Here is a 25,520-nt window from a genome sequence, read left to right as displayed (position 1 = left end):
ATGATCCTATACATCAAAAACCCGAAGGACTCCACAAAAAGATTATTAGAAACAATAAACCAATACAGTAAGGTCGCAGGATACAAAATTAACATACAAAAGTCCATAGCCTTTCTATATGCCAACAATGAAATATTAGAAAACGAACTCAAAAAAATAATCCCCTTCACGATTGCAACAAAAAAAATAAAATACCTAGGAATAAACATAACAAAGAACGTAAAGGACTTATATAATGAAAATTACAAATCATTGTTAAGGGAAATCGAAAAAGATACAATGAGATGGAAAAATATTCCTTGTTCTTGGATAGGAAGAATAAATACAATCAAAATGGCCATATTACCCAAAGCAATATACAAATTTAATGCAATTCCCATCAAAATCCCTATGAGATTTTTTAAAGAAATGGAACAAAAAATCATCAGATTTATATGGAACTATAAAAAACCCCGAATAGCCAAAACAATCCTAAGGAAAAAGAATGAAGCTGGGGGCATTACAATACCTGACTTCAAACTCTATTATAGGGCCACGATAATCAAAACAGCATGGTATTGGCAGAAAAATAGACACTCAGACCAATGGAACAGAATAGAAAGCCCAGAAATAAAACCACATATATATGGTCAAATAATCTTTGATAAAGGGGCCAACAACACAAAATGGAGAAAAGAAAGCCTCTTCAACAAATGATGTTGGGAAAACTGGAAAGCCACATGCAAAAGAATGAAACTCGACTACAGCCTGTCCCCGTGTACTAAAATTAATTCAAAATGGATCAAAGACCTAAATATAAGACCTGAAACAATAAAGTACATAGAAGAAGACATAGGTACTAAAATCATGGACCTGGGTTTTAAAGAACATTTTATGAACTTGACTCCAATGGCAAGAGAAGTGAAGGCAAAGATAAATGAATGGGACTACATCAGAATTAAAAGTTTTTGCTCAGCAAGAGAAACTGATATCAAAATAAACGGACAGCCAACTATATGGGAACTGATATTTTCAAACGACAGCTCAGATAAGGGCCTAATATCCAAAATTTACAAAGAACTCATAAAACTCAACAACAAACAAACAAACAATCCAATTAAAAAATGGGAAGAGGACATGAACAGACACTTCTCCCAGGAAGAGATACAAATGGCCAACAGATATATGAAAAGATGCTCAGCTTCATTAGTTATTAGAGAAATGCAAATCAAAACTACAATGAGATACCACCTCACTCCTGTTAGATTAGCTATTATCAACAAGACGGGTAATAGCAAATGTTGGAGAGGCTGTGGAGAAAAAGGAACCCTCATTCACTGTTGGTGGGACTGTAAAGTAGTACAACCATTATGGAGGAAAGTATGGTGGTTCCTCAAAAAACTGCAAATAGAACTACCTTATGACCCAGCAATCCCTCTACTGGGTATATATCCCAAAACCTCAGAAACATTGATACGTGAAGACACATGTAGCCCCATGTTCATTGCAGCACTGTTCACAGTGGCCAAGACATGGAAACAACCAAAAAGCCCTTCAATAGAAGACTGGATAAAGAAGATGTGGCACATATACACTATGGAATACTACTCAGCCATAAGAAATGATGACATCAGATCATTTACAGCAAAATGGTGGGATCTTGATAACATTATAAGAAGTGAAATAAGTAAATCAGAAAAAAACAAGAACTACATGATTCCATACATTGGTGGAACATAAAAATGAGACTAAGAGACATGGACAAGAGTGTGGTGGTTACCAAGGGTGGGGGGGAGGGAGGACATGGGAGGGAGGGAGGGAGGGAGAGAGTTAGGGGGAGGGGGAGGGGCACAGAGAACTAGATAGAGGGTGACGGAGGACAATCTGACTTTGGGCGAGGGGTTTGCAACATAATTTAATGACAAAATAACCTAGACATGTTTTCTTTGAATATATGTACCCTGATTTATTAATGTCATCCCATTACCATTAATAAAAATTTATTATAAAAAAAAAAAAAAAAAAAAGAAATAGCACAGAGAGTCTATGTCAATCGTGATGACCCTGAGTTCGGGAGAGCAGCTGTAAAACTACTCTTAGCAGCACAACAATCAAAAAGACCAAAAGGGAAACAACAGCCCTTTAAGGGAAAGAAGGGAACTTTCCCGCAGAAGCAACTAGATAAAGATCAGTGTGCTTATTGCAAGGAAAATGTCATTGGAAGAAGGACTGCCCTAAGCTACAGGCCGTAAATCAGGAACAAAGCTCACAAGTTTTGCTCCAATTAGACTGACGGGGCCAAGGCTCCATTTCTGTTGGCCCCCAGGAGCCTATGGTCACACTGTCAATTGAGGGGAAACCAACTACCTTTCTAGTTGACACGGGGGCCACTTATTCTGTCCTAAAGAGACCACTTGGGACATTACAAAAGGAATCCACAAAGGTAATAGGGGTCATTGGCAAGGCTGTCTCATATCCTTGAGCCACTGCTCAGATTACAGACCTGGCACGAGGGACTATTACTCATTCACTCCTGATTATTCCAGACTGCCCTTACCCGCTGTTGGGACGAGATTTGTTGCAAAAATTTCAAGCAACAATAACCTTCAACCAGGAGAAGAATACAGAAGGCAAGGTATTAGTGACTGTGCCAATATCAGAAGAATACCTGATTGCCTCCCTCCAGGAAGGTAAGAGCGGGTTTACGGGCGTCCCCGAGGAAGTAAAGCAGCAGGTTCCTGGAGTTTGGGCAGAAAACAATCCTCCGGGATTGGCAGTACATCAGCCGCCTGTAGTAGTGCTGTTGCGGAGCGATGCCAGCCCAGTACGCATCAGACAGTATCCTGTACCCGCTCGGGCTAAACAGGGCATAGCACAGCACTTGAGGCGCTTATTGGGAGCCGGGATTCTCCCGGAGTGCCAATCTGCCTGGAACACTCCTCTGCTGCCAGTACAAAAGCCTGGAACTCAGTACTATCGCCCAGTGCAGGACCTGCGTGAAGTGAATACTCGGGTAGAGACCATACATCCTATTGTGCCAAACCCCTATACCCTATTGAGTTCATTGCCACCGACTCATGTTTTTTATTCAGTATTAGATTTGAAAGATGCCTTCTTTTGCATTCCATTAGCAAAGCAAAGCCAGGAAATGTTTGCCTTTGAGTGGAATGATCCTGAGAATGGACTTTCAGGCCAATACACTTGGGTTTGACTCCCTCAGGGTTTTAAGAATTCACCAACCATATTTAATGAGGCTTTGTGCAAAGACTTACAGGAGTTTTGAGCCGGCCACTCTTCAATCGTGCTGCTGCAGTATGTGGACGATCTCCTTATCGCAGCCCCAAACCAGGAGAGTTGCCAAGAAGCTACATTGGAACTACTCCAAGAACTGCAACGGATGGGCTATCGAGTATCTGCTAAGAAAGCCCAAATTGTCACTCAAACCATGAGTTACTTGGGGTATAACTTAAGGGGGGGACAACGTGGCTTGTCTAGCCAAAGAATTCAGACTATATTACAGATTCCTGAGCCTGTAAGTAAGAGGCAAGTACGAGAATTTTTAGGTGCCGTGGGATATTGCAGACTTTGGATACTAGGATTTGCAGAGCTGGCCAAACCTTTGCATGAGTTAACACAGGGAAAAGAGGAACAATTTGTATGGACAGAGGAGGCTCGAGAATCTTTTCAAAACCTCAAGAAGGCCCTAGTTGCAGCCCCAGCATTAACCCTGCCAGACTTGTCCAAGCCCTTTCAATTATTTGTGACTGAGAAAAAGGGCATTGCTCTAGGGGTCCTCTGTCAAGAACTGGGACCTTGGAAAAGACCAATAGCCTATCTGTCCAGAAGACTAGATCCTGTGTCATCAGGTTGGCCAAATTGTTTGAGAGCACTTGCTGCTACCTCCATCCTTATTAAGGAGGCCAGTAAACTGACTTTGGGCCAAGATATTCAGGTCATTGGAGAACACTATTTAGAACAAGTGCTGCGGGCCCCACCGGATAGGTGGATCTCAAATGCCCGACTAACACAGTACCAGGCACAGTTGTTGAACCCCCCCGCGATACAATTTTTGAAAACAACAGCCTTGAATCCTGCTACATTGCTCCCGTTGCCAGACCCATCGGTGATCCATTACTGTAGACAAATATTAGACACCATTACAGGAGCCAGACCAGATCTACGGGATCAGGCCTACGAGAAGGCAGATTTAACTTTGTTTACAGATGGAAGTAGCTATGTTCGGGATGGGCAAAGGTATGCTGGAACAGCGGTGACCACTCAAGACACTGTGTTATGGAAAAAGGCACTGCCTAAAGGCACATCTGCACAATGGGCTGAGCTTATTGGACTCACACAGGCCCTTAGAATTGCTGAAGGGAAAAGTGCCAACATCTATACAAACAGTAGATATGCCTTTGCCACTGCCCCTGTACATGGTGCCATCTACCGGGAGCGTGGGTTGTTGACTGCTGCAGGAAAGGAAATTAAAAACAAGAATGAGATTTTAGCTCTATTAGAAGCCATTTGGTTGCCCAAAAAGGTGGCAATAATACATTGCAAGGGACATCAAAAGGGGGATTCCCCTATAGTAAAAGGAAACCATTTTGCTGATCAAGCGGCACGGAATGCAGCAGAAGAGGAGGAACACACTAACCAACTGCTACTCATCCCACCCCCTAGTTTACAAATAGAACCAAAGTATGAGCCAAAGGAAGAAGAGAAAGGTAAGCAACTAGGGGGTAAGAAAAGTAAACAGGGATGGATAGAATTACCAGACAGCAGAATATACCTACCACAAGGAGTTTTAAGACAAATAATTCAAGAAATGCATAGTAGCTCCCACTTAGGACAACAAAAACTAGAACATTTAGTAAGAAAATATTATGAGGGAGCAGAAATCAGAGATATCATACACTCTGTTGTATCTAGATGTCAGGCCTGCGCCAAAGTAAATGCTGTCAACAAGAAATTACCTCCTCTCATCAGGCACCGAGGAAAAGCTCCTGGAGAACTATGGGAAGTAGACTTTACCGAAATGACTCCAGGGAAATTAGGCTACAAATATTTGCTGGTTTTAATAGACACCTTTACTGGATGGACTGAGGCCTTTCCAACAAAAGGAGAAACTGCTTCAACAGTTTGTAAAATACTTTTGAGAGAAATCATTCCACGATATGGCATTCCCATTGCTGTGGGGTCAGATAATGGACCTGCTTTTGTGTCCAAAATATCACAGGAATTAGCAAAAAGATTAGTGATCAGTTGGAAATTACATTGCATTTATCGGCCTCAAAGTTCAAGGCAAGTTGAGAGGATGAATAGGACCCTTAAAGAGACTATAATTATTACTATTTTTTTTTTACAGAGAGAGTCAGAGTGAGGGATAGACAGGGACAGACAGACAGGAACGGAGAGATGAGAAGCATCAATCATTAGTTTTTTCGTTGCGCATTGCGACACCTTAGTTGTTCATTGATTGCTTTCTCATATGTGCCTTGACCGCGGGCCTTCAGCAGACCGAGTAACCCCTTGCTGGAGCCAGCGACCTTGGGTCCAAGCTGGTGAATTTTTGCTCAAACCAGATGAGCCCACGCTCAAGCTGGCGACCTTGGGGTCTCGAACCTGGGTCTTCCGCATCCCAGTCTGACGCTCTATCCACTGCGCCACCGCCTGGTCAGGCTTAAAGAGACTATAATTAAGAGAGGAGACTGGCAAAAATTGGGTAGAGCTACTCCCTTTTGTACTATATAGGGTTCGAAATACACCTTATACAGGAAAATGGACTCCTTATGAGTTAATGTATGGGCAACCAACTCCTTTGGTTCCGCAAATAACGAGGGAAGAAATTGAGGTTTCTAATCAGAGTTTTCTAAAGTCCTTACAGCATTACAACTGATACGTGCAGAAGTAAGGGCGCTTAGAGACCAGCAGAAGGACCAACTCCAAGGACTTCCACTGCCAACTCCACTGGAGCCAGGACAATGGGTATGGATTCTTAACCACTGTCGCGGGAACCTTGACGCTCTGTGGCAAGGACCGTTCCAGGTACTGTTCAGCACGCCCACGGCTGTGAGGATAGCTGAAAAACCTTACTGGATTCATCTATCACATGTAAAATTAGCTCAAGAACCGGGCTTAAAGAAAACAAAATGGAGAGTCAAAGCGGATCCCCACAATCCCTTAAAAGTGCGGTTCTTACCCGAATCGTAGCAATAGTTTTCTTTTACATGTTGTACAGCATTAAACCAGTACTTGCTTTCCAGGAAACCCTGAATCATCCAGAGAATTTATGGGTAGCCTTAGCATGCACCCTAAATGTCTCATCGTTTTGCCTTGAACAGGATAGTCATACTCATTTCATGCTAGGAAAATGTCTACGTCCGGTATGTAAACCGGCAGCTGACATAAGGAATTTAACTTTCTTCTCCAATATCCCTAATAAGACTGTAACTTATCTAGATTTAGCAAATTGGGGAAAAGCTTCTTATCAGTTGCCAAGCCATGCATTACAGATTCATACTCCCCATAGCATTATTGTACCCAAAATACTTGTGTTCTTTTTGTTAATTGTAGTAAAAATTGTAAAACGATCCCTGGCTTTTTACCCTGTAATAATACTATCAAATACCCTTCCATTTATGGCTATATTACCTTGCCTACTGGATGGTTCTTTATCTGTAACTCTATGATGTATAATTATATTCCCCCTAATCTTACTGACACCACTTGTTGTTTAGCTAGGATTGCTACTTTCTTACCTAATAAGAATGATTTGTTACTTCTTGAGCACAATACCACTCTTCGTAGTAGGCGTGCTGCCTCCCTCCCTGTAGGACCTGAATGTCATGATGAAGTACGATTACTGTCAGATACTGAAGGATATGCCATAATTTTAAGTGTCATAGGAAATCTAGCATGGGGTGCTTACATTCATAGACAAATCCAGCATTTAGCTTGTAACTTAGCTAAAAGCATCAACGAAACGTCTCAAGCATTAGCTCTTTTAAACAATGAACAGCAGCAATTACACCAAGCCGTTTTAGATAACCGGGCAGCTATTGACTATTTACTATTATTTCACCACCAGGGATGTGAAAAAGTTAAAGGAATGTGTTGCTTTAATTTAACTGATAACAGTAATGAAATCCAGGATAAAATAGATAAGATAAAACAATTAGCAGAGCACATTCGGCAAAATAACGACAACTTAGATTGGTTCACTTCTATATTCAAACTGTCACCCTGGCTAACTACATTGATAACTACACTAGCGGGACCATTGTTAATACTGTTGTTGGCCCTCACTATTGGACCCATAATCCTCAACAAGTTATTTGCTTTTATTAAGGAAAGAATAGAAACAGTCAAAGTAATGGTTTTATCTCAGCCCTACCAACGCCTTGGTGTAGTCGAAGAATCTCCATTATAGTTAAGGATTTAACTAGTACAAAGAAGAGGAGGAAATGTGACATCCGAATAAAGGCCATAAAATATATTAATAGGCTTTAGAAATAACTTCAAAGGAACTAGTCCAGTAAATGCAACCCATTCCCGGGACAGATGAGTCCCTGAGGTACGGAAGGTGTTAGACTCCCAGAATGACTAGGAACAGATGGAAGTTGTTAGACTCCCAGGATGACTAGGAACAGATGGAAGTTGTTAGACTCCCAGGATGACTAGGAACAGATGGAAGTTGTTAGACTCCCAGGATGGCTAGGAATAGATGAGTCCTTGAGATAGGAAAGTCGTAAAACTCCCAGGATGATTAGTGCAACCCAATCCTGGAGGATAGAGAGAGACTTTTCCAGCTGGGGGCTTTCAACTGTATGACTGGTTACTAAGGCACTGTTGGGCAGATAAAATATATTATGCTCACTTTGTTAAAGATGGTGCCGCTGCCCACGTGGAGGCCGTTGCCCAGGTGATATTAATGTGTGTCTCTGTGGGCAGGCAGGATCGTTGTAGCCTGGGGCTTGGTTTTGGGATTAAGCCTTTCCTACCCTTTTTGATGTAGGGCGATACAATCCAATCATGCCTCAGAGAAGTGACTTTGTATTAGAGACTTCCCTGTTTTGTATATTGGATTAAAGGTTTGGATTTCTACACTATAAAATGGGGGCAGAACGGGAGCTTGCGCTCTTGGTTCCTGGGATGATTAGCATAAGAGAGCAGAGGGAGCAGAGCAGAGAGAGCAGAAAGAGGCCATGTGGCCAGAAGAAGCAGCCAAGATGGCAGAGTGTTGAGTGAGAAGCCAGTTAGTGGAGAGTTTGTGCAGGAAGAAGGAAGGAGATGGGGAACAGAGGTGAATAAGTCTGGTGAGCTAGTAACCTTTGATTCTAGGAAACTCGGATAAGTCAGTAGCTTTGTGAGCACTGAATGTGACTGGGTTTTGGAGCCCAGTGTGTGTTTTTTGCTTGCCCGCCGGGTGCAAGCTAGGATTAAAGACTATGGCCCACCAGTTTTTGGCTCCGTTGTTTCTTTACCGACTGTCCGAATCCAATGCGAACCTGCATGGGCCAGGCTGCTGTGATGGTGGCCCTGGCTCTGGTTTCTGGCTTTACACATGTTAATGAAAAAAACCCAGTAACACTTATTAGCTCATCTAAAGCAATTCCAAGAAAAAAGCAATTTGATGAAAAATTTATAATTCTTTTAAAATTTTAAATTAATTTATTTTTTTATATTTTATTAAGTGAGAGGCAGAGAGGGAAAGACAGACTCCCCTATGCACCTGGACCAGGGATCCACTCTGCAAGCCCCCTACAGCAGTGGTCCCCAACATTTTTTGGGCCACGGACAGGTTTAATGTCAGAAAATATTTTCACTAACCGGCCTTTAGGGTGGGATGGATAAATGCATCACGTGACTGAGACAAGCGTCAAGAGTGAGTCTCAGACAGATGTAACAGAGGGAATCTGGTCATTTTTTAAAAATAAAACATCATTCAGACTTAAATATAAATAAAATGGAAATAATGTAAGTTATTTATTCTTTCTCTGCGGACTGGTACCAAATGGCCCACGGACCGGTACTGGTCTGGGGCCCGGGGGTTGGGGACCACTGCCCTACAAGGTGACACTCTGCCTAGCTGGGGCTGCGGCTCCATAGCTTGGCAGGCAACCAACCTATTTTAGTGCCTGAGGCAAGGCCACAGAGCCATCCTCAGTGCCCAGGGCCAACTTGCTCAAACCATTTGAGCTATGGCTGTGGGAGGAGAGAGAGAAAGGAGAAAGAGGAGAGTGAAGGGAGAGGGGTGGAGAAGCAGATGGTTGCTTCTCCTGTGTGCTATGACCTGGAATTGAACCTGGGACTTCCACACACCGGACTGATGCTCTACTACTGAGCCAACCGGCTAGGGCCTAAAAAATCATATTTAAATTTCTTTTATCACTAATAATTTTAATGGTAATTCATTCCAGAAGAAAAAATTTTTATACACTTAGAGCTTTGGTCACAAGAAAAGTTTATTAAATTTTTATTTACATATGTTTGGCCAACCAGTATGATAGAATAACCAATAAAAAATTATAAAACATAAAAGTAGAATGGAAATTCCAGTTCAAGGAATGAATGGATTGTAACACATGAGAATGTTTTATATTTTTAACGTTATTATTATTTTCTTATTAAAGATTTGTCTGCGAGCCAGATGCAGCCATCAAAAGAGCCACATCTGGCTCATGAGCCATAGGTTCCCAACCCCTGGTGTAAAGGAAGTCCTCCATCCCAGAAACTGTCCCCAATCTATTGTATCTTTCAGAGAGGTCTGTGCTTATGGCATGGCCTTTCATCTCTACAGTTTCCACACAAACCACAGAACATATATACACAAGGTTCCACACTTTGCATTTGGGAGTGATCCTCCTAAAGGATGAATAACAAAACACATTTATGGAATTAACATGCCCAATACAATGTCTTATACATAGGTACTCACTGAGAAAGGAATTTATTTTAAATTATATATTTGCCATTGGGTAGGTAGTAGGTATGTCTGTCTCTGTCTCTTTCATCACAAATTTTATTTTGTGGTGTAACTCCTTCCAAAAGGAAGCACAGTAACTTTTTCCATTTCACATTGTTGAACTACTTAAGTTAGCCATTGAGTTGGTAAATGAAAATTAGGAAAGTGTAAAAATGGTTTTCTTCCTTGTCAGTATAAGATGACACCATACTGCATAAAATCTTTCAAGAAACCAAAGGGCTACTTAAAACTAAAACTTAAATCTTATTTGTTGTTGTTGTTGTTTTACCAGCACATTTATTTATTTATTTATTTTTTTTTATTTTTATTTTTTTTTAGATTTTATTTATTCATTTTTATTAGAGAGAGGGGAGAGAGAAAGAGGGAGAGATAGAGAGAGAACAGGGGGAGGAGCAGGAAGCATCAACTCCCATATGCGCCTTGACCAGGCAAGCCCAGGGTTTTGAACCGGCGACTTCAGCATTCCAGGTCGACGCTTTATCCACTGCGCCACCACAGGTCAGGCGCACATTTATTATTTTTAAAAAAACAACCCTAAAACAAACAAGAAAACTATGTGAATGGGTTTGCGATAGCAATTGCTGTGGCATGCTGTCTACCACAACCCACACGGGACAACACTGTAAAACAAATATTGAGCATTTTACAACATTCCACAGCATTTTCTTTTAACCTCTATTACCAAAAAATTTTACCTGGAAAGATCTCTGCTCTTTCAATACTCCCTTTGAGAAAGTTTTGTCCTCACTGCTTGTGGAAGCACATCAATGAGAAAGTGAGGAATGAGCCTGCCCTGCTTGAAAGGGGTGTGAGGCACTATCCTCTCCTCACCTGCTTTTCTGAGGCCTGTGCAGAGCATGATGCCCAGAGTCCATTTTCTTTCCCCACCCTTATTCCTGTCCTACTGGATGGCTTCAAATCTAGGTCACCTTTGGGGACTAGCCACACAGCCCATCCCTACTGTTCCCCACATTTCAGCCCTTGGTAAGCCACAGTCACAATTTTTTCCAGATCTGCATGGCAGTTATTTAGTATTTTTTATAAATTGTCTAATTTAAAAATCCATATGCATTTGTTATGGCATTTTACTTATAAAGTTAGAGACATCAAGGCATTGTGACTAAGAGTATGGCCCCGAGAAGCAGATATCTTGGTTCCAGTACTGCCCCTGCCATTTCTAAGTAACTGGGTCAAGTTATTTCTCTTTAACTCAGTTTCCCTCTTTATAAAATGGGGATAATGTACATTCTACATGAGGCTAGCTATGTGGACGGAGGTGAGGAAGTCAGTTTCCCCTTCATAGGTCCTAAAGCATTGTAACTTCCTGCCAGGATACATTCTGTATCTGATTGGGGTGGATGAGAGGCCCCTGCCCAGTTGCCCACCTAATGTGCTCTGGTGCTGCCAGCTTGATTTCCTTGTCCTGAGATTGAGAAGGTGTGAACCCCAACCCTCCCATGGCCAGCAGTGGTCATGGGGTAGGATCAGGGAGCAGTAGGGAGAAGCCCCAAGGAAGTCCTAGTGGGCCAGGGAGGCTGAGAACCTGTCCCAAAGAGGCAGTGGAAGGTGGGACCACACATGAGCTCAGCTCCAAGGTTCCCCTTCCCCACACACTCTTTTGTTCCACTGGACTTCACTTATATAACACAAAATCAGAGATATCATTACTAAGAATTTCAAGTGTCTCACATTTATCAGTGCCTGGCCATGGGTCCAGACTAACCACAGGCTACATTGAAAGCACAATTAAGTGTTGGCTATTATTCATAGCATTACCATAAATTAAAAACAAGAATTTTTTTAATTTTTTTTTTTTTCTGCACGAGACAGAGAGAGGGACAGAGAGAAAGACAGACAGGCAGGAAGGGAAAGAGATGAGAAGCATCAGTTCTTCATTGCGGCACCTTAGTTCATTGATTGCTTTCTCATATGTGCTTTGATGGGGGAGGGGGGAGCTACAGGCAAGCCAGTGACCTTGGGCGCAAGACAATGACCTTGGAATTCAAGCCAGCGACCTTTGGGCTCAAGCCAGCGGACATGGGGTCATGTATATGATCCCAGGCTCAAGACAGCAACCCTGCACTCAAGCCAGATGAGCCCACGCTCAAGCCAGGGACATCAGGGTTTTGAACCAAGGTCCTCTGCATCCCAGGCCAATGCTCTACCCACTGTGCAACCACCTGGTCAGGAAACAAGTGAAATGTAAAAACACCATATCCCTGACCATAGAACAAGTTTTGTAAGATTTGCAGATGAGTAAATTAAAAGAGTTCTGTAAAGGCCATAAATCAAGGGTCCCCAAACTTTTTACACAGAGGGCCAGTTCACTGTCCCTCAGACCGTTGGAGGGCTGCCACATACAGTGCTCCTCTCACTGACCACCAATGAAAGAGGTGCCCCTTCCGGAAGTCTAGATGACTTCCCCATTTGGAGCCATCTAGAAAGCCTCCGGAGGTAAGTAGAACAAATTTGCAATTTGCTCAAATATGTTACTTGCTTGTGACTAGCCATCTTGCATCTGTTGTGATCGAGGATCGGACAAGATTGCACTCACACAATGGGCTCTCCAGGGACAAGACGTTGGCGGAGAGTAAGTGTGCTTTCAGGGAAGACATTGCAGGGACTAAGTTAAGTCCCACCTCGGGCTTCCCGGGACACGTCTATTTGTGCTGTCTGTTCTCGCCAAGATCTTGTTCTTTGCTCTTGCTTTATTGTTTTTGCACTGAAAACCCCTGAGTAAATGATGTGTGAATGGGAATCTCTAATGCCTACACCTGAGTTTACATAGTCAGGTGAGCACCTGAAAGGCTCCTGATGGGGCAACCCCTTTTCTTGTTCACTAAACTGTGTTGAAAAGTCAAGTGTAAATGTAAATAGTGAATTGTCTGTTTTGTAGGTTCTCTTTGTCAGGAAAATCTCTGGTGCAATTTCAACTGGAAATTTCTGGCTTAAAACCAGAGGGCAAAAATGAAGGGAAATTCGTAAACTCCATATGGTTTAGTGGCCATCCACCGGAAGCTGAGGGAAACCTCTTCCATCTCCGGGTCTGACCTAGTCAGGGGTGTATACTGACCGGCCTATACTAAGGAGAGCAAATATCCCAAGGTAGACTCAGCAGATGGTTGTCACTTTTGAAAGGCAACTCTGAGAAAACCATTCTAAAGCCCACAAATTTTTAAAAATAGCAAAGCAAAATTCATAGAAATACTATATTGCTTAAAGATAAAACTAAAGACCTAAGAAAGTGCTAGAGGAATTTGGGGCTGCCACCCCCTTGCCCCCCCCCCACACACACACCTCCTCTGCCTTGGCTCCAGGGTATCACCACCTCATACCTACAGCCACACCCAAGAAGACTTAGGGAATACTGCCCCTTCTAAACCCATTTTGCCCCTGAGGGAAGCCACCTTTCATAGTTTAAATCCCTTCCACTTCTAGTGACTTGTATAATTAGAAGGCTCAGGCCCTAACAGGACTGTTAGAATTTGTATTGTACACACTTTGCTCCATTTGGGACTATTGTCAGCAGCTTCTGGTTACCTTGTTCACTGTCTAAGAAAGGGAAAGAATCAAAACTAAGGCGAGAAAAGCTGCTATGTTAGATGTGAATAGGTCTGAGGAGGATAACCAAGACCACCTTTAGAAGGTGTTTCCAGTTGTCCGGCCTGAATGGGACCCTAACACCACAGCAGATGGGAAACTCTGAACATTTTTCACCAGTTTATGTTAGCCTTGATCAGGGGAGCTACTAAGAAACCCATGAATTTGTCTAAGGTGTCAGAAGTTATTTGAGATCCTCAGGAGACTCCCGCGGTTTTCTTAGAAAGCCTGCAGGAAGCCTACAGGGTCTATATACCTCTAGACCCAGAGGCATCAGAAGATGCTAGGGCCATGGCACAGGCCTACTGCTTACCTCTCCAAGTGGCTAGACCCAGTATCAGGCTCTATTCATCGATCAGCCTCTCATCAAGTTTGTCCAGATACAGACTATCAACCCAGCAAGCCTGATGCCTGACAAGGATCCTAGCATCCCCTTGCATGACTGCTCTGAGGTACCAGACTCTGTTCAAACTGCAAGGCCAGACCTCACTGCTAAACCCCTAGCTGGGGTAGAAGAACAGCTATTCACAGATGGTAGTGGTTTTGTCTTGGATGGGGTTCAACATGCAGGAGCAGCTGTAGTGACTTTTGATAAGGTCATCTAGGCCCAAGCCTTGCCCCATGGGACCTCGGCTCAGCGGGCAGAACTTATCGCTCTCACCTAGGTGTTGAGGTGGGCCAAAGGAAAGAAGGTCAACATTTACACTGACAGTAGGCATGCTTTTGCTACTGCTCATGTTCATGCAGCAATCTACAAAGAGAGAGGATTTCTGACATCTGCTGGTAAGGACATTAAAAATAAAGAAATTTTAGCCTTACTAGAAGCCATTTGCTTACCAGAGACTGTAGCTCTCATTCATTGCCCAGAGCACCAGAAAGAAAACTCACTAGAGGCAAGAGGAAATCAGGCAGCTGACAAGATACTAAAACCAGTAGGGCCTGGACCCTTGTTGTCAGAGGCTCCTTTTTATAACCAACTAGAAGATTTTGCTAACAAGAAAGGAATGTCTAAAATTAAGGGAGGATGGTTAGAAATACCAGATAAGAGACTTTTCTTACCTGAAGCTCTAGGATTATCAGCCAGCTACTCATCTAGGCCAAACTAAGCTAATAGAATTATTTAAGAAAAATTACTATTTGCCAGGCGTAGAATCTATTATAGAAAGCATAGTGTCCAAATGTTTAGTATGTACTCAAGTAAACACTGAGCAAAGTAGAGAAGTTGTAAAAAGAAATAGGGAAAGAGGAGCTTTCCCAAGAGAATATTAGTACAGAAATATAAGTACCTATTAGTTTTTATTGACACCTTTTCAGGATGGGTAGAAGCTTTTCTTACTAGAAATGAGACCACAATAACTATTGTTAAGAAATTGCTGTATGAAGTTATTCCCAGATTTATCTTACCCATTAATATTAGCTCTGATAATGGGCCTGCATTTGTATCCAAGATCTCACAGCTAGTAGGAAAGGCATTCAATATTAATCGGAAATTACATTGTGCTTACAGGCCTCAGAGTTCGGTTCATTCTTTCAACTTGTCCCGAGGTCTGAAGTCCTAACTAAATTCATTTTAGAAAGTGGTGAAATCTGGACTGACTTACTCCCCCTAGTTTTGCTAGAATCTAAATATACCCCTACTGGGAAAAATTTACCCTACAAAGAATTGTATTAAGCAGGGCGATGCCCCTTCTCCCTAGGCTCCCTTGAAGACCCTGTCAGAGACAGAGACTGCAAACGGTGCACCATCCCCTGTAAGTTGACCTTGAGAAGGACGACATGCCCTGCTCCAGCCACAAACCGGTAGCTGGTCTACGTACAGCAGAAGCTTGAGGACCCTCGCCATGTGGGACTTCTTTTTTTTTTTTTTTTTTTTTTTTTTTTTTTTATTTATTTATTTTTTTTTGTATTTTTCTGAAGCTGGAAACGGGGAGAGACAGTCAGACAGACTCCCGCATGCGCCCGACCGGGATCCACCCGGCACGCCCACCAGGGGCGATGCTCTGCCCCTCCGGGGCGTTGCTCTGCTGCGACCAGAGCCACTCTAGCGCCTGGGGCAGAGGCCAAGGAGCCATCCCCAGCGCCCGGGCCATCTTTGCTCCAATGGAGCCTCTGCTGCGGGAGGGGAAGAGAGAGACAGAGAGGAAGGAGGGAGGGGGTGGAGAAGCAAATGGGCACTTCTCCTATGTGCCCTGGCCGGGAATCGAACCCGGGTCCCCCCGCACGCCAGTCCGACGCTCTACCGCTGAGCCAACCGGCCAGGGCCAAGGGACTTCTTTATAATTAAACTTTGGGAGAGGGGGGGAGCTCGGGTCGGGGGAAGGCCAGAGTGAGTCATCTTAAGATTTAACACATGTGCTGTTATAAGTCATAAAGAAGGGAGGTATAAGTCCCTTCGCTAAGAAAGAGGCATCTTTTAAAAGAATATTGCTTATAACCAACTTAAGTTGTCATTGAAGGTTAAAATCTTTAAAATTAAAAAGTCTAAAAAGGAATTGTATCATTTTAATAATGAAAAATATAAAGTACAAAAATACTTTAAAAAAAAAGAAAAAATAAATTGTTAAAGTTAAGGATTTATGTAAGTTGCAGAAGGTTTGTGCAGGATATAGGAGGTTTGTATAAAGAAAAAAAAAACAGGTTTAGAAAACAGAACAAGCCTCTATTATATATTCTAGTATATGTTATGCCTGAAGTTTATTTGTAAAGAGCCGTGATGGCGAACCTATGACACGCATCACCATTTTCAATGACATGTGGCCACATGCGGCTGCATACCAGAGAAGTATGGGGCCGCATGCCAATTTCATTGGTTAAATCTTCAATTGAAGGTTGGTATTTTGTACACTTCAAGCCCAAGCAAGCGCTATTAACTTCATCTGTCAATCTGTTACTTTTGTTGGTTTTGATATTATTTAATGCTGAGAATAAGGTCTCACAAAAGTATGTAGAAGGAAAAATTGTGAGTAAAGCCATTGCTATATTTTTCAGGGTGCTAAGTGTCTGGTAATCGGTTCCAGGCACTCCAAAGTTCCTGTTCGTAGTGGCACTCTTCTTGATTCTCCAGGCGGCACCTTTCCAGATTCTCAAGCTTTGACCTCAAGTCAACAAACACCTGAGCCCAGATCCTGTCTTGAAGTTCTACAAGTTGCATCTTATGTAAATTAAGATGGCTTATAGCACAGGCTCTTGCCTCTCCCAGCCTCCCCCTCACTTATCTCAGTAATGATGGTCAATTAGAAATCCATGACACCCCAGAACAGTAGATTGGATGATGATTACTGTGGTTATGTGGTTGCAGGAAATGTCAATCAAAGGGCCCCCAGAGATGCATTTGTAGATTTACAGCAGAGATCAGTCCTCAACCCACTTAAGTACTTTTACAGATAACCTAAGCTCAAACTCGTAGGTTTTCTTAAAGCTCACCAATGAGAATAAGGATGTTGTCTGGCAAACGCAAGTGGGAAACCCACGTGCTTATCGGGGCGCTGCCACAAGGTGTAGAGAAAACGGAGGACAAGTTAGACATCTGAACATGTTGGCTTTTTTCAACTCAACCAACAGGGTTCCACCAGCCGTGCTCCCACAGACAACCGCCGCCGCTTGTCCCCGGGAATAGGAGGGAGTGCGACCGCGGAACCTACCTGCGCGCGCCACGCCCTCACTGTCGTCCGCGCCGCTGAAGCTCGCCGACAGGTTGCCTGTGGCCTTGCGCGCCAGGGTCAGGATGGGCGTGGACCAGCCCTCGGTCGGGGCACGCCAACGCCGCGCCGCACTCTGCAGATCCCAGGGCGGCAGCTGGCTCTGGTGCACGATTTCGAACTCTTCTGAACCCGGCCTCAGCCCTGCTGGGCCGTCTCCCCCACTAGCGGCCATCTTGGCGGCATCACGTGGCTGTAGCCGAGCTGCGGACTTGCGCGGCTGGCGTTGGCTGTAGCGCCCTCGCTGTGCTGCTTTCCTGCTGGCCGCGGCCTTCTTCTTCAGCGCTCTCCTTTCCTCCCTTCCACTGTGGGTAGCTTCGGGAGGCACCGGCATAGCCTAAGCAGCGTCACACGGCCACCAGCCGAGAGGACTTGTTTTGGGGAGGTTGCTCGGCTTTTTCTCCTTACAGGGCGCATGCAGCCAGGCCTGCAACACAGTCCATGTGACCTGAGTTTTCTTTGTGACACTAGTTCTTTTTTATTTTTATTTCATATTTTACTTTTTTTTTTCTAACTTTTTCTACCTAGTCATTTTTGTGCAGCAGTCTTGAGGACAGGAAAGGAAACTGGGACAGGAGAGGCAGCAAACAGGATTTAAAATTTTTTAACTAAATATAGCAGCCTGGCAGGAGAGAGTACACTTCTGTGGATTGGAAATCAAAAGATTGAGATTCTACCATTATTTAAATGGGGACAATAACAGAACCTGTTACTAAAGATTTTGCAGTAAGGAGCACAGAGCAGACGTTAGAAATTGTAAGGCACTCGATACTTGTAGGGAGTTACGGTCTATTTTGTCACTTGGAAAAGAAGGGAGTCTGACTACATAGAAACCCAAATTTCACTGGCATTTGATATTTTGTTTGCAAAGTGCTGCAGGTGGCTCTCATCAAACCAGACCTTTTTGGTTTGATTCTCAAAGTGCTTAAATCTTATCAATATTTTCTTTTTTTAGTTGAATTTATTGGAGTGACACTGGTCAGCAAAATTATGTAAGTTTCAGGTGCAGTTCTACAACAGCTGTATTGTGTGTTCATCTCCCCAAGTCAAGTCTGTTCATCACCATTTATCTACCCTATACCCTCCCCCCTCCATAGAGTGCTTAAATTTTAAATTAAAATGTTTTAAGTTGTTGCAGATATTCAAAAACAAATAATTTTCATAAAAATCTGGACTTTGGCTTTCTCTTGAAACATCAGAAGTTTTGGCAACTCTGAGTATATTTCCTGATGGCAGCGAACTGCTAGAGTGCACAGTGGCTGCCCCTTTCTAGCCACTGCTAGAGTGATCTGTCTGGTCCCTGAAGGCCGGTTATTTCCAATGGGGTGAGGAGTGAATGGAGAATTAGAGAGGATGGGTTTGAGTAGTCACGGTCATTGAGGAGTAGGGTAGTTTGGAATAACTGGGAACCAGCATCCTTCAGGACTCTCCAATGACATACACTTGGACAGTCATGTAAGTGAAAAGCTTGTTTATAATGATCAGAGCCTAGAGATCCTAATTCTACACTTTTTTTTTTTTAAAGCGGTGGTGGGGAGACAGAGAGAGAAGGGAGAGATGAGAAGCATCAACTTGTAGTTGAATGAGCCTGAGCTCAAGCTGACAACCTCAGGGTTTTGAACTAGGTCCTCAGTGTCCCAGGTCAACGCTCTATCTACTGTGCCACCACCTGGTCAGGCTATTGAGTATTTATTTATTTATTTATTTTGTATTTTTCCAAAGTTAGAAGCAAGGAGGCAGCAGTCAGACAGACTCCCACATGCGTGGGACCGGGATCCACCTGGCATGCCCACCAGTGGGCGATGCTCTGCCCACCTGGGGCATTGCTCTGCTGTGGCCAGAGCCATTCTAGCACCTGAGGCGGAGGCGGAGGAGCCATCCTCAGCCCCCAGGCCAACATTGTTCCAATGGAGCCTTGGCTGCTGGAAGGGAAGAGAGAGATAGAGAGAAAGGAGAGGAGGAAGGGTGGAGAAGCAGATGGGTGCTTTCTTCTTGGAGCTTTTACTTGTATTTTTTTGTTGTTTTGTTCTTTGTATCTGGTCGAATATCCCCCTTGAGTATTTCCTGCAGTGAATAACCTCCTGCAGTGGGGGTTTTCTGGTGATAAATTCCCTCAGCTTCTGTATGTCTGCAAAAGTTTTTATTTCTCTTTCATGTTTGGAGGATAACTTTGATGGAGATAGTATTCTTGGCTGGTAATTTCTCTTTCAGTACTTTGTTTTTTTTGTTTTTGTTTTTGTTTTTTTTTTTGTATTTTTCTGAAGCTGGAAACAGGGAGAGACAGTCAAGACAGACTCCCGCATGTGCCCGACCGGGATCCACCCGGCACGCCCACCAGGGGCGACGCTCTGCCCACCAGGGGGCGATGCTCTGCCCCTCCGGGGCGTCGCTCTGCTGCGACCAGAGCCACTCTAGCGCCTGGGGCAGAGGCCAAGGAGCCATCTCCAGCGCCCGGGCCATCTTTGCTCCAATGGAGCCTCGGCTGCGGGAGGGGAAGAGAGAGAGACAGAGAGGAAGGAGGGGGGCGGGGGTGGAGAAGCAAATGGGTGCCTCTCCTATGTGCCCTGGCCGGGAATCAAACCCGGATCCCCTGCATGCCAGGCCAATGCTCTACTGCTGAGCCAACCGGCCAGGACCTCTTTCAGTACTTTGAATGTTTGGGTTTACTTTCTTCTGGCTAGTAGATTTTTGCTGAGAAATCTGATGATAACCTGATGGTCTTTTCTTTGTATGTTAAGCTCTTCTTTTCCCTAGCTGCCTTGAGGATTCTTTCTTTGTCATTGATTTTTAACTTTTATTACAATGTGCCTTGGAGAAGTACTGTTTGGTTTGAAGTAACTTGGCATTTTATTTGCTTCTTAGATCGAGGATGTAACTCTTTCCATAGGCTTGAGAAGTTCTTATCATTTGTTCGAATTGGCTCTCCATTCCTTTCTCCCTCTTTTCTTCTGAAATACCCATTATTCTATATTGCTTTTTCTGATGGAGTCAAACAGTACTCATAGAGCTCTCTCATTTTTAAAAATTTTGAGTCTCTTCTTCCCTCTTTATCATCTCTAGTTGCCTGTCTTCAATATCACTAATTCTTTCCTCTCTCTGGCCTGTTCTTTTAGCTAATCTTGCTACCTCAGTTTTCAATTTATATATTGAACTCTTCATTTCTGTTTTTAAAGTTTCAATCTCCTTGGTGCAGTACTTTTTTTGTTTTCTGAATTCATTAAGCTGCCTGTTAGTATTTCTCATATATTGTTGAGTATTTCAGAACTTCAATTTTGAATTCTTTATCATTTAACTCCAAGATTTTCATGTAATTGAGATTGCTTTCTGATTTTTCTTTTTCTTAGGTAGCTATGGTATTCCTTTTTTTCTGCCTTGATGGCATTTGGAGTGTTATTGTTAAGAAATCAAGCAAAAAAAATAAGTAAAATTTAAAATTATAATAAAGTAAAAATAAAAGAGAAAAACCACAACCCCCCAAGAATAGTAAAACGCAAACAAAACAACAAGATCAACAAAATAAACCTAAAAAAAAACAAGGAATTAGAATTCCCTCCTGCCCTTGAAACACTGATGCATACTTGACTGCCAAGAGGTTTTTCTGTTTTTGTTTTTTTTTTCCCCCAGGAGGTGGAGCTGAACTACAGGTTTTAGCTCTCTGAAATTTCTAGGCTGGCCTCCACTGAGAAGCTGCTCTCTTGATGATGGAGGCGGGGCTGCAGTCATGGTAATGGGTAGGGTATGCTGTGAGGTTTATGGCTTTATCAATGGTGATCTTAAGCCTTCTGGTGTTCCTCCTTGCATCCCAACACACCATGCAACTAGACACAGAGTACCTCCATAAAAAATGGTCTGGTAGAACTAGTTTTGGGGTTTTTCTCTGCCACTCTGTACTGTGAGAGGAGGGAGGCAGAATCTGGGGAGTTGGAGGGGTGCACCTTGTATTTTTGTGTCTTTGTCCATGTGTGGGCTGCCAGGAGACCATGGGAACACACATCAACCCTATGCTCTGCTGTTTTGATTCAGTATCTCCAATTTCCCCCGTCTCTCTGCTCCTTCAGACAGAAGAAGATCCAGCCACTCTGGATTTCTCCCCTCTCTGGAGCCTGCAACAGACAAAAGCTTGGACAGTCTGGGCCTCTTCCCTCTCTGGAGGCTAACCATGAGTCTTTTTATCTTCTACCCTTCACTTTTTACCCTTCCTACCTTTAGTCTGTTAGGTGCATGGATCTTTCAGGTTCCTTCACTGAGTTATAATTGTTCAATTTGTTGAAGTTCCAAGGGGAGAGATGAATGGTATCTCTCATGCTACCATTACTTCAACATCATCTAAATTTCTATTAAAAAACATAATTGTACTATATTGGATGGAGTTATCTTTATTCATTTTACCAGTTACATATTATTGGATATATTATATAGTGGTCCCTTGTCTATCACGGGGGTTAGGTTCCAAAACCTCCTGTGATAAGAAAAAATCTGCAAAGTAGCGACTTTATATTTATTTTATTATTTATATATATATTAAGGCTTTTATAAACTCTCCCCACACTCATAAATCTTTCCCACATGTTATTAGCCATTCCCATACTTATTTTGCTTATTTTACCACAAAAATAATTTAAATAATAAATATCTAAAAATACCTATATACTGCAAAATCCCACAATATAGTGAAAGATCTGCAATACTAAATTAGATATATACAATTTAAAAATCCGCGATATTGTGAGACCACAAAAAGTAACCATGATATATATGGTGAAGGATGACTGTAGTTTCTTAATTTTAAATATCTAAACAATACTATATTTTGTGTACTTATCTCTTTAGAATTAGTATGTAGGAGTGGAATTGTTGGATCAAAATATTAATGTTGAAAAAAATTTGAAACCTCAGTATATTTCCAAATGAGGATTCTGCACTTCTACTAGCAGACTGTGAAATGTTTACTTTCCTTCACCTTTTCAACAGTAAATGTTGTCAACCTTTTAAAATCTACCCAAGTTGATAAGGAAAAAAGGTCTCTAATTTTAATTTGCATTTCTTTGGTTTTTAGTGTATGAGACACATTGATAATTTGTATACCCAAAATCAATTCTCTCTTCTGTTTTGTTAATTGAATCTTGGTTTTGTTAATAGAGTCAGTCCTGGGTGATAAATTCATGTTGAAAACCTTCCTGGTAGCTAGCACTGTCATGTGACCTATGCTGCTCACAAAAATTAGGGGATATGTCAAAATGAATATAAAGCGATAAAATATCCCCTAATTTTTGTGAGCAGTGTGGTTCTAACTGATTAGCTATAACTAGAGTATGTTGGGGTTTCTGGGAAGTCTTTTGCTTTTCCTGATAAGTGAAAATGTACCGCTGATGATTCATATCCTTTTCCTTTCCTGCCTTGAATGTAAACATGGTCCCTGGAGCTAGGGAAGCCACTTTGCTACCATAATGTGACTAGCATGAAGAAATTGTCCAGATCAATAACTGCTTAAGCCATAGTAAATCTGTTACTTCCCTAATGATGTGCCCAGTGAAGCTGAGCTTCATTTTGTGTGCTGGTTGGCCATGATGAGCATCCTGCTGTGTAATAGTCCCTGGTTTGCCTGACACCTCTCTATAGTGAGAGGAGGAAAGGGACCTCTGACAATGATACCCACTTCTGAATATCTTAGCAGACACTGATGGGGTCCTCGTTCAGTGTGTTTTGAAGGAATGAGTGATATAATTTAATTCTATAAACAAGTTATTTTTAAAATGGAGAGTCCAGGGTCCTGGCTGGTTGGCTCAGTAGTAGAGCATGGGCCCAGCGTGTGGAAGTCCTGGGTTCAATTCCCAGTCAGGGCACATAGGAGAGGCACCCATCTGCTTCTCCACCCTTCCCCCTCTCCTTCCTCTCTGTCTCTCTCTTCCCCTCCCTCAGCCAAGGCTCCATTGGAGCAAAGTTGGCCTGGGCACTGAGGATGGCTCCATGGCCTCCACCTCAGGTGCTAGAATGGCTCCGGTCGCATCAGAACAATGCCCCAGATGGCAGAGCATCATCCCCTAGTGGGCATGCCACGTGGATCCTGGTCAGGCTCATGTGGGAGTCTGTCTGTCTGCCTCCCTGCTTCTCACTTCAGAAAAATACAAACAAATAAATAAATAAAATAGAGAGTCCAGAATGAATGTTTACTTTCTAGGGTAGATGACTCCTCTAGGTCATTTCCTGATATAGTATTCTCAAGCTTTTTGGTCTTTTTACTTCTTTATCAGAACCAGGAGATTTTCATTCTCTAAAACTATGCCTCCTAGCCTTTTTTATATCACAAATGACCTAAAGCATGATAGTGTTTTATGTGTAACATAGCATTGTAAATAACCAATATATTGTTATTGATCAGTGTCACTGCATTAAATTTATTTTTAGTTTTTAAAATTTTAATTAGAAAATTAAATCTAACAGGGTAACATTGATTAATAAGAGTACATAGGTTTCAGGTAAATGTTTCTATAGCTTTTGAACAATTGATTATGTCATATACCCATCACTCAAAGTCAAATAATTTTCCATCACCTTATATTTGTCACTCTTTATTCCCTTCTCCTGACTCCCACCCCCTGGTGACCACTTCACATTTATCTATGTCTATAAGTCTCAGTTTTATATCTCACTTATGTGTGAAATCATACTGTTATTAGCTTTTTCTGATTTACTTATTTTACACAGTATAATGTTATCAAGGTCCATCCATGTTGTTGTAAATGGCAATATGTCATCATTTCTTTTCTTTTTTTTTTTTCTGAAGTTGGAAACAAGGAGGCAGTCAGACAGACTCCCATATGCGCTTGACTGGGATCCACTTGGCATGCCCACCAGGAGGCAATGCTCTGCCCATCTGGGGCATTGCTCTGATGCAAACAGGGCCATTCTAGCGCCTGAGGCCCAGGCCATGGAGCCATCCTCAGCGCCCGGGCCAACTTTGCTCCAATGGAGCCTTGGCTGCGGGAGGGAAAGAGAGAGACAGAGAGGAAGGAGAGGGGGAGGGGTGGAGAAGCAGATGGGCGCTTCTCCTGTGTGCCCTGGCCGGGAATCAAACCCGGGACTCCTGCACACGAGGCCGACGCTCTACCACTGAGCAAACCGGCCAGGGCCATCATCATTTCTGATGGCTGAGTAGTATTCCATTGTATATATGTACAACATCTTTTTTATCCAATCTTCTATCATGGGATACTTTGGTTGTTTCCATGTCTTGGCCACTGAATAATGCTGCAGTGAACATGGGAGTGTATGTGTCTTTATGTAACAATGTTTTTTAGTTTTGGGGGTAGATACCCAGTAGAAGTATTCCTGAATTAAAATAAATTCTTTTAGAAAAAAATTTAGAAGACATAGGTCATAAGCCCATTGACAGTGACCTCTTGACAATGATTTTTTTTCTTTTTGTATTTTTCTGAAGCTGGAAACGGGGACAGTCAGTCAGACAGACTCCCACATGCGCCCGACCGGGATCCACCCGGCACGCCCACCAGGGGCGACGGTCTGCCCACCAGAGGGCGATGCTCTGCCCCTCCAGGGCGTCGCTCTGCTGCAACCAGAGCCACTCTAGCACCTGGGGCAGAGGCCAAGGAGCCATCCCCAGTGCCCGGGCCATCTTTGCTCCAATGGAGCCTTGGCTGCGGGAGGGGAAGAGAGAGACAGAGAGGAAGGAGGGGGGGTGGAAAAGCAAATGGGCGCCTCTCCTATGTGCCCTGGCTGGGAATCGAACCTGGGTCCCCCGCACACCAGGCCGACGCTCTACCGCTGAGCCAACCGGCCAGGGCCTTGACAATGATTTTTGCTTGTTTGTTTGTTTGTTTTTATCTAATACCAAAAGAAAAGGCAATAAAACAAAAAGAAAAAAGTGAGACTACATCAAACTATAAAGCTTATGCACAAAAGAAGCCCAACAACAAAATAAAAATGCAAACAACTGAATGGAGGAAATGTTTTTAAATCACATATCTCATAAAGGACTAATATAGAAAAAATATAAAGAATTCATACAACTCAGTAGCAAAAAAGAAAAAGAAAACAAGCGATAATCCCATTACAAATGGGCAGAGGATCCAAATAGAAACTTTCCCAAAGACTATATAATCAATTGCTAACAGGTGCATGAAAAGATGCACAATGTCACCAATCATCAGGGCAATTCAAATTAAAATGACAGTGAGTTATCACCTCCCACCTGTTAGAATGTCTATTATAAAAAAGAAGAAATAACAAGTGTTAATGAG

The 25,520-nt window shown here is 42.8% G+C and overlaps 1 protein-coding gene and 1 non-coding gene across 2 annotated transcripts in view; both read right to left on the bottom strand.

Moving 5' to 3' along the window:
- The window catches only part of RUFY1 (RUN and FYVE domain containing 1), a 114,133-nt gene extending 96,690 nt beyond the window's left edge, over positions 1-17,443 (bottom strand). Inside the window, exon 1 of the mRNA XM_066278519.1 lies at positions 17,206-17,443. Within this exon, the coding sequence (XP_066134616.1) occupies positions 17,206-17,437 (232 nt within the window). The 5' untranslated portion in view covers positions 17,438-17,443. The remainder of the gene's footprint in view (positions 1-17,205) is intronic.
- A 6,873-nt stretch (positions 17,444-24,316) lies between these two features.
- On the bottom strand, positions 24,317-24,392 carry TRNAT-CGU (transfer RNA threonine (anticodon CGU)). The gene has a single exon. It is a non-coding gene; the product is annotated as a tRNA-Thr (tRNA).
- Positions 24,393-25,520: the final 1,128 nt, after the last annotated feature.

The sequence above is a fragment of the Saccopteryx bilineata genome, chromosome 4, assembly GCF_036850765.1.
Source record: "Saccopteryx bilineata isolate mSacBil1 chromosome 4, mSacBil1_pri_phased_curated, whole genome shotgun sequence".
Classification (NCBI taxonomy): Eukaryota; Metazoa; Chordata; class Mammalia; order Chiroptera; family Emballonuridae; genus Saccopteryx; species Saccopteryx bilineata.
Note: the sequence above shows the minus strand (reverse complement) of the source record. Positions and strands in the feature narration are given on the sequence as shown.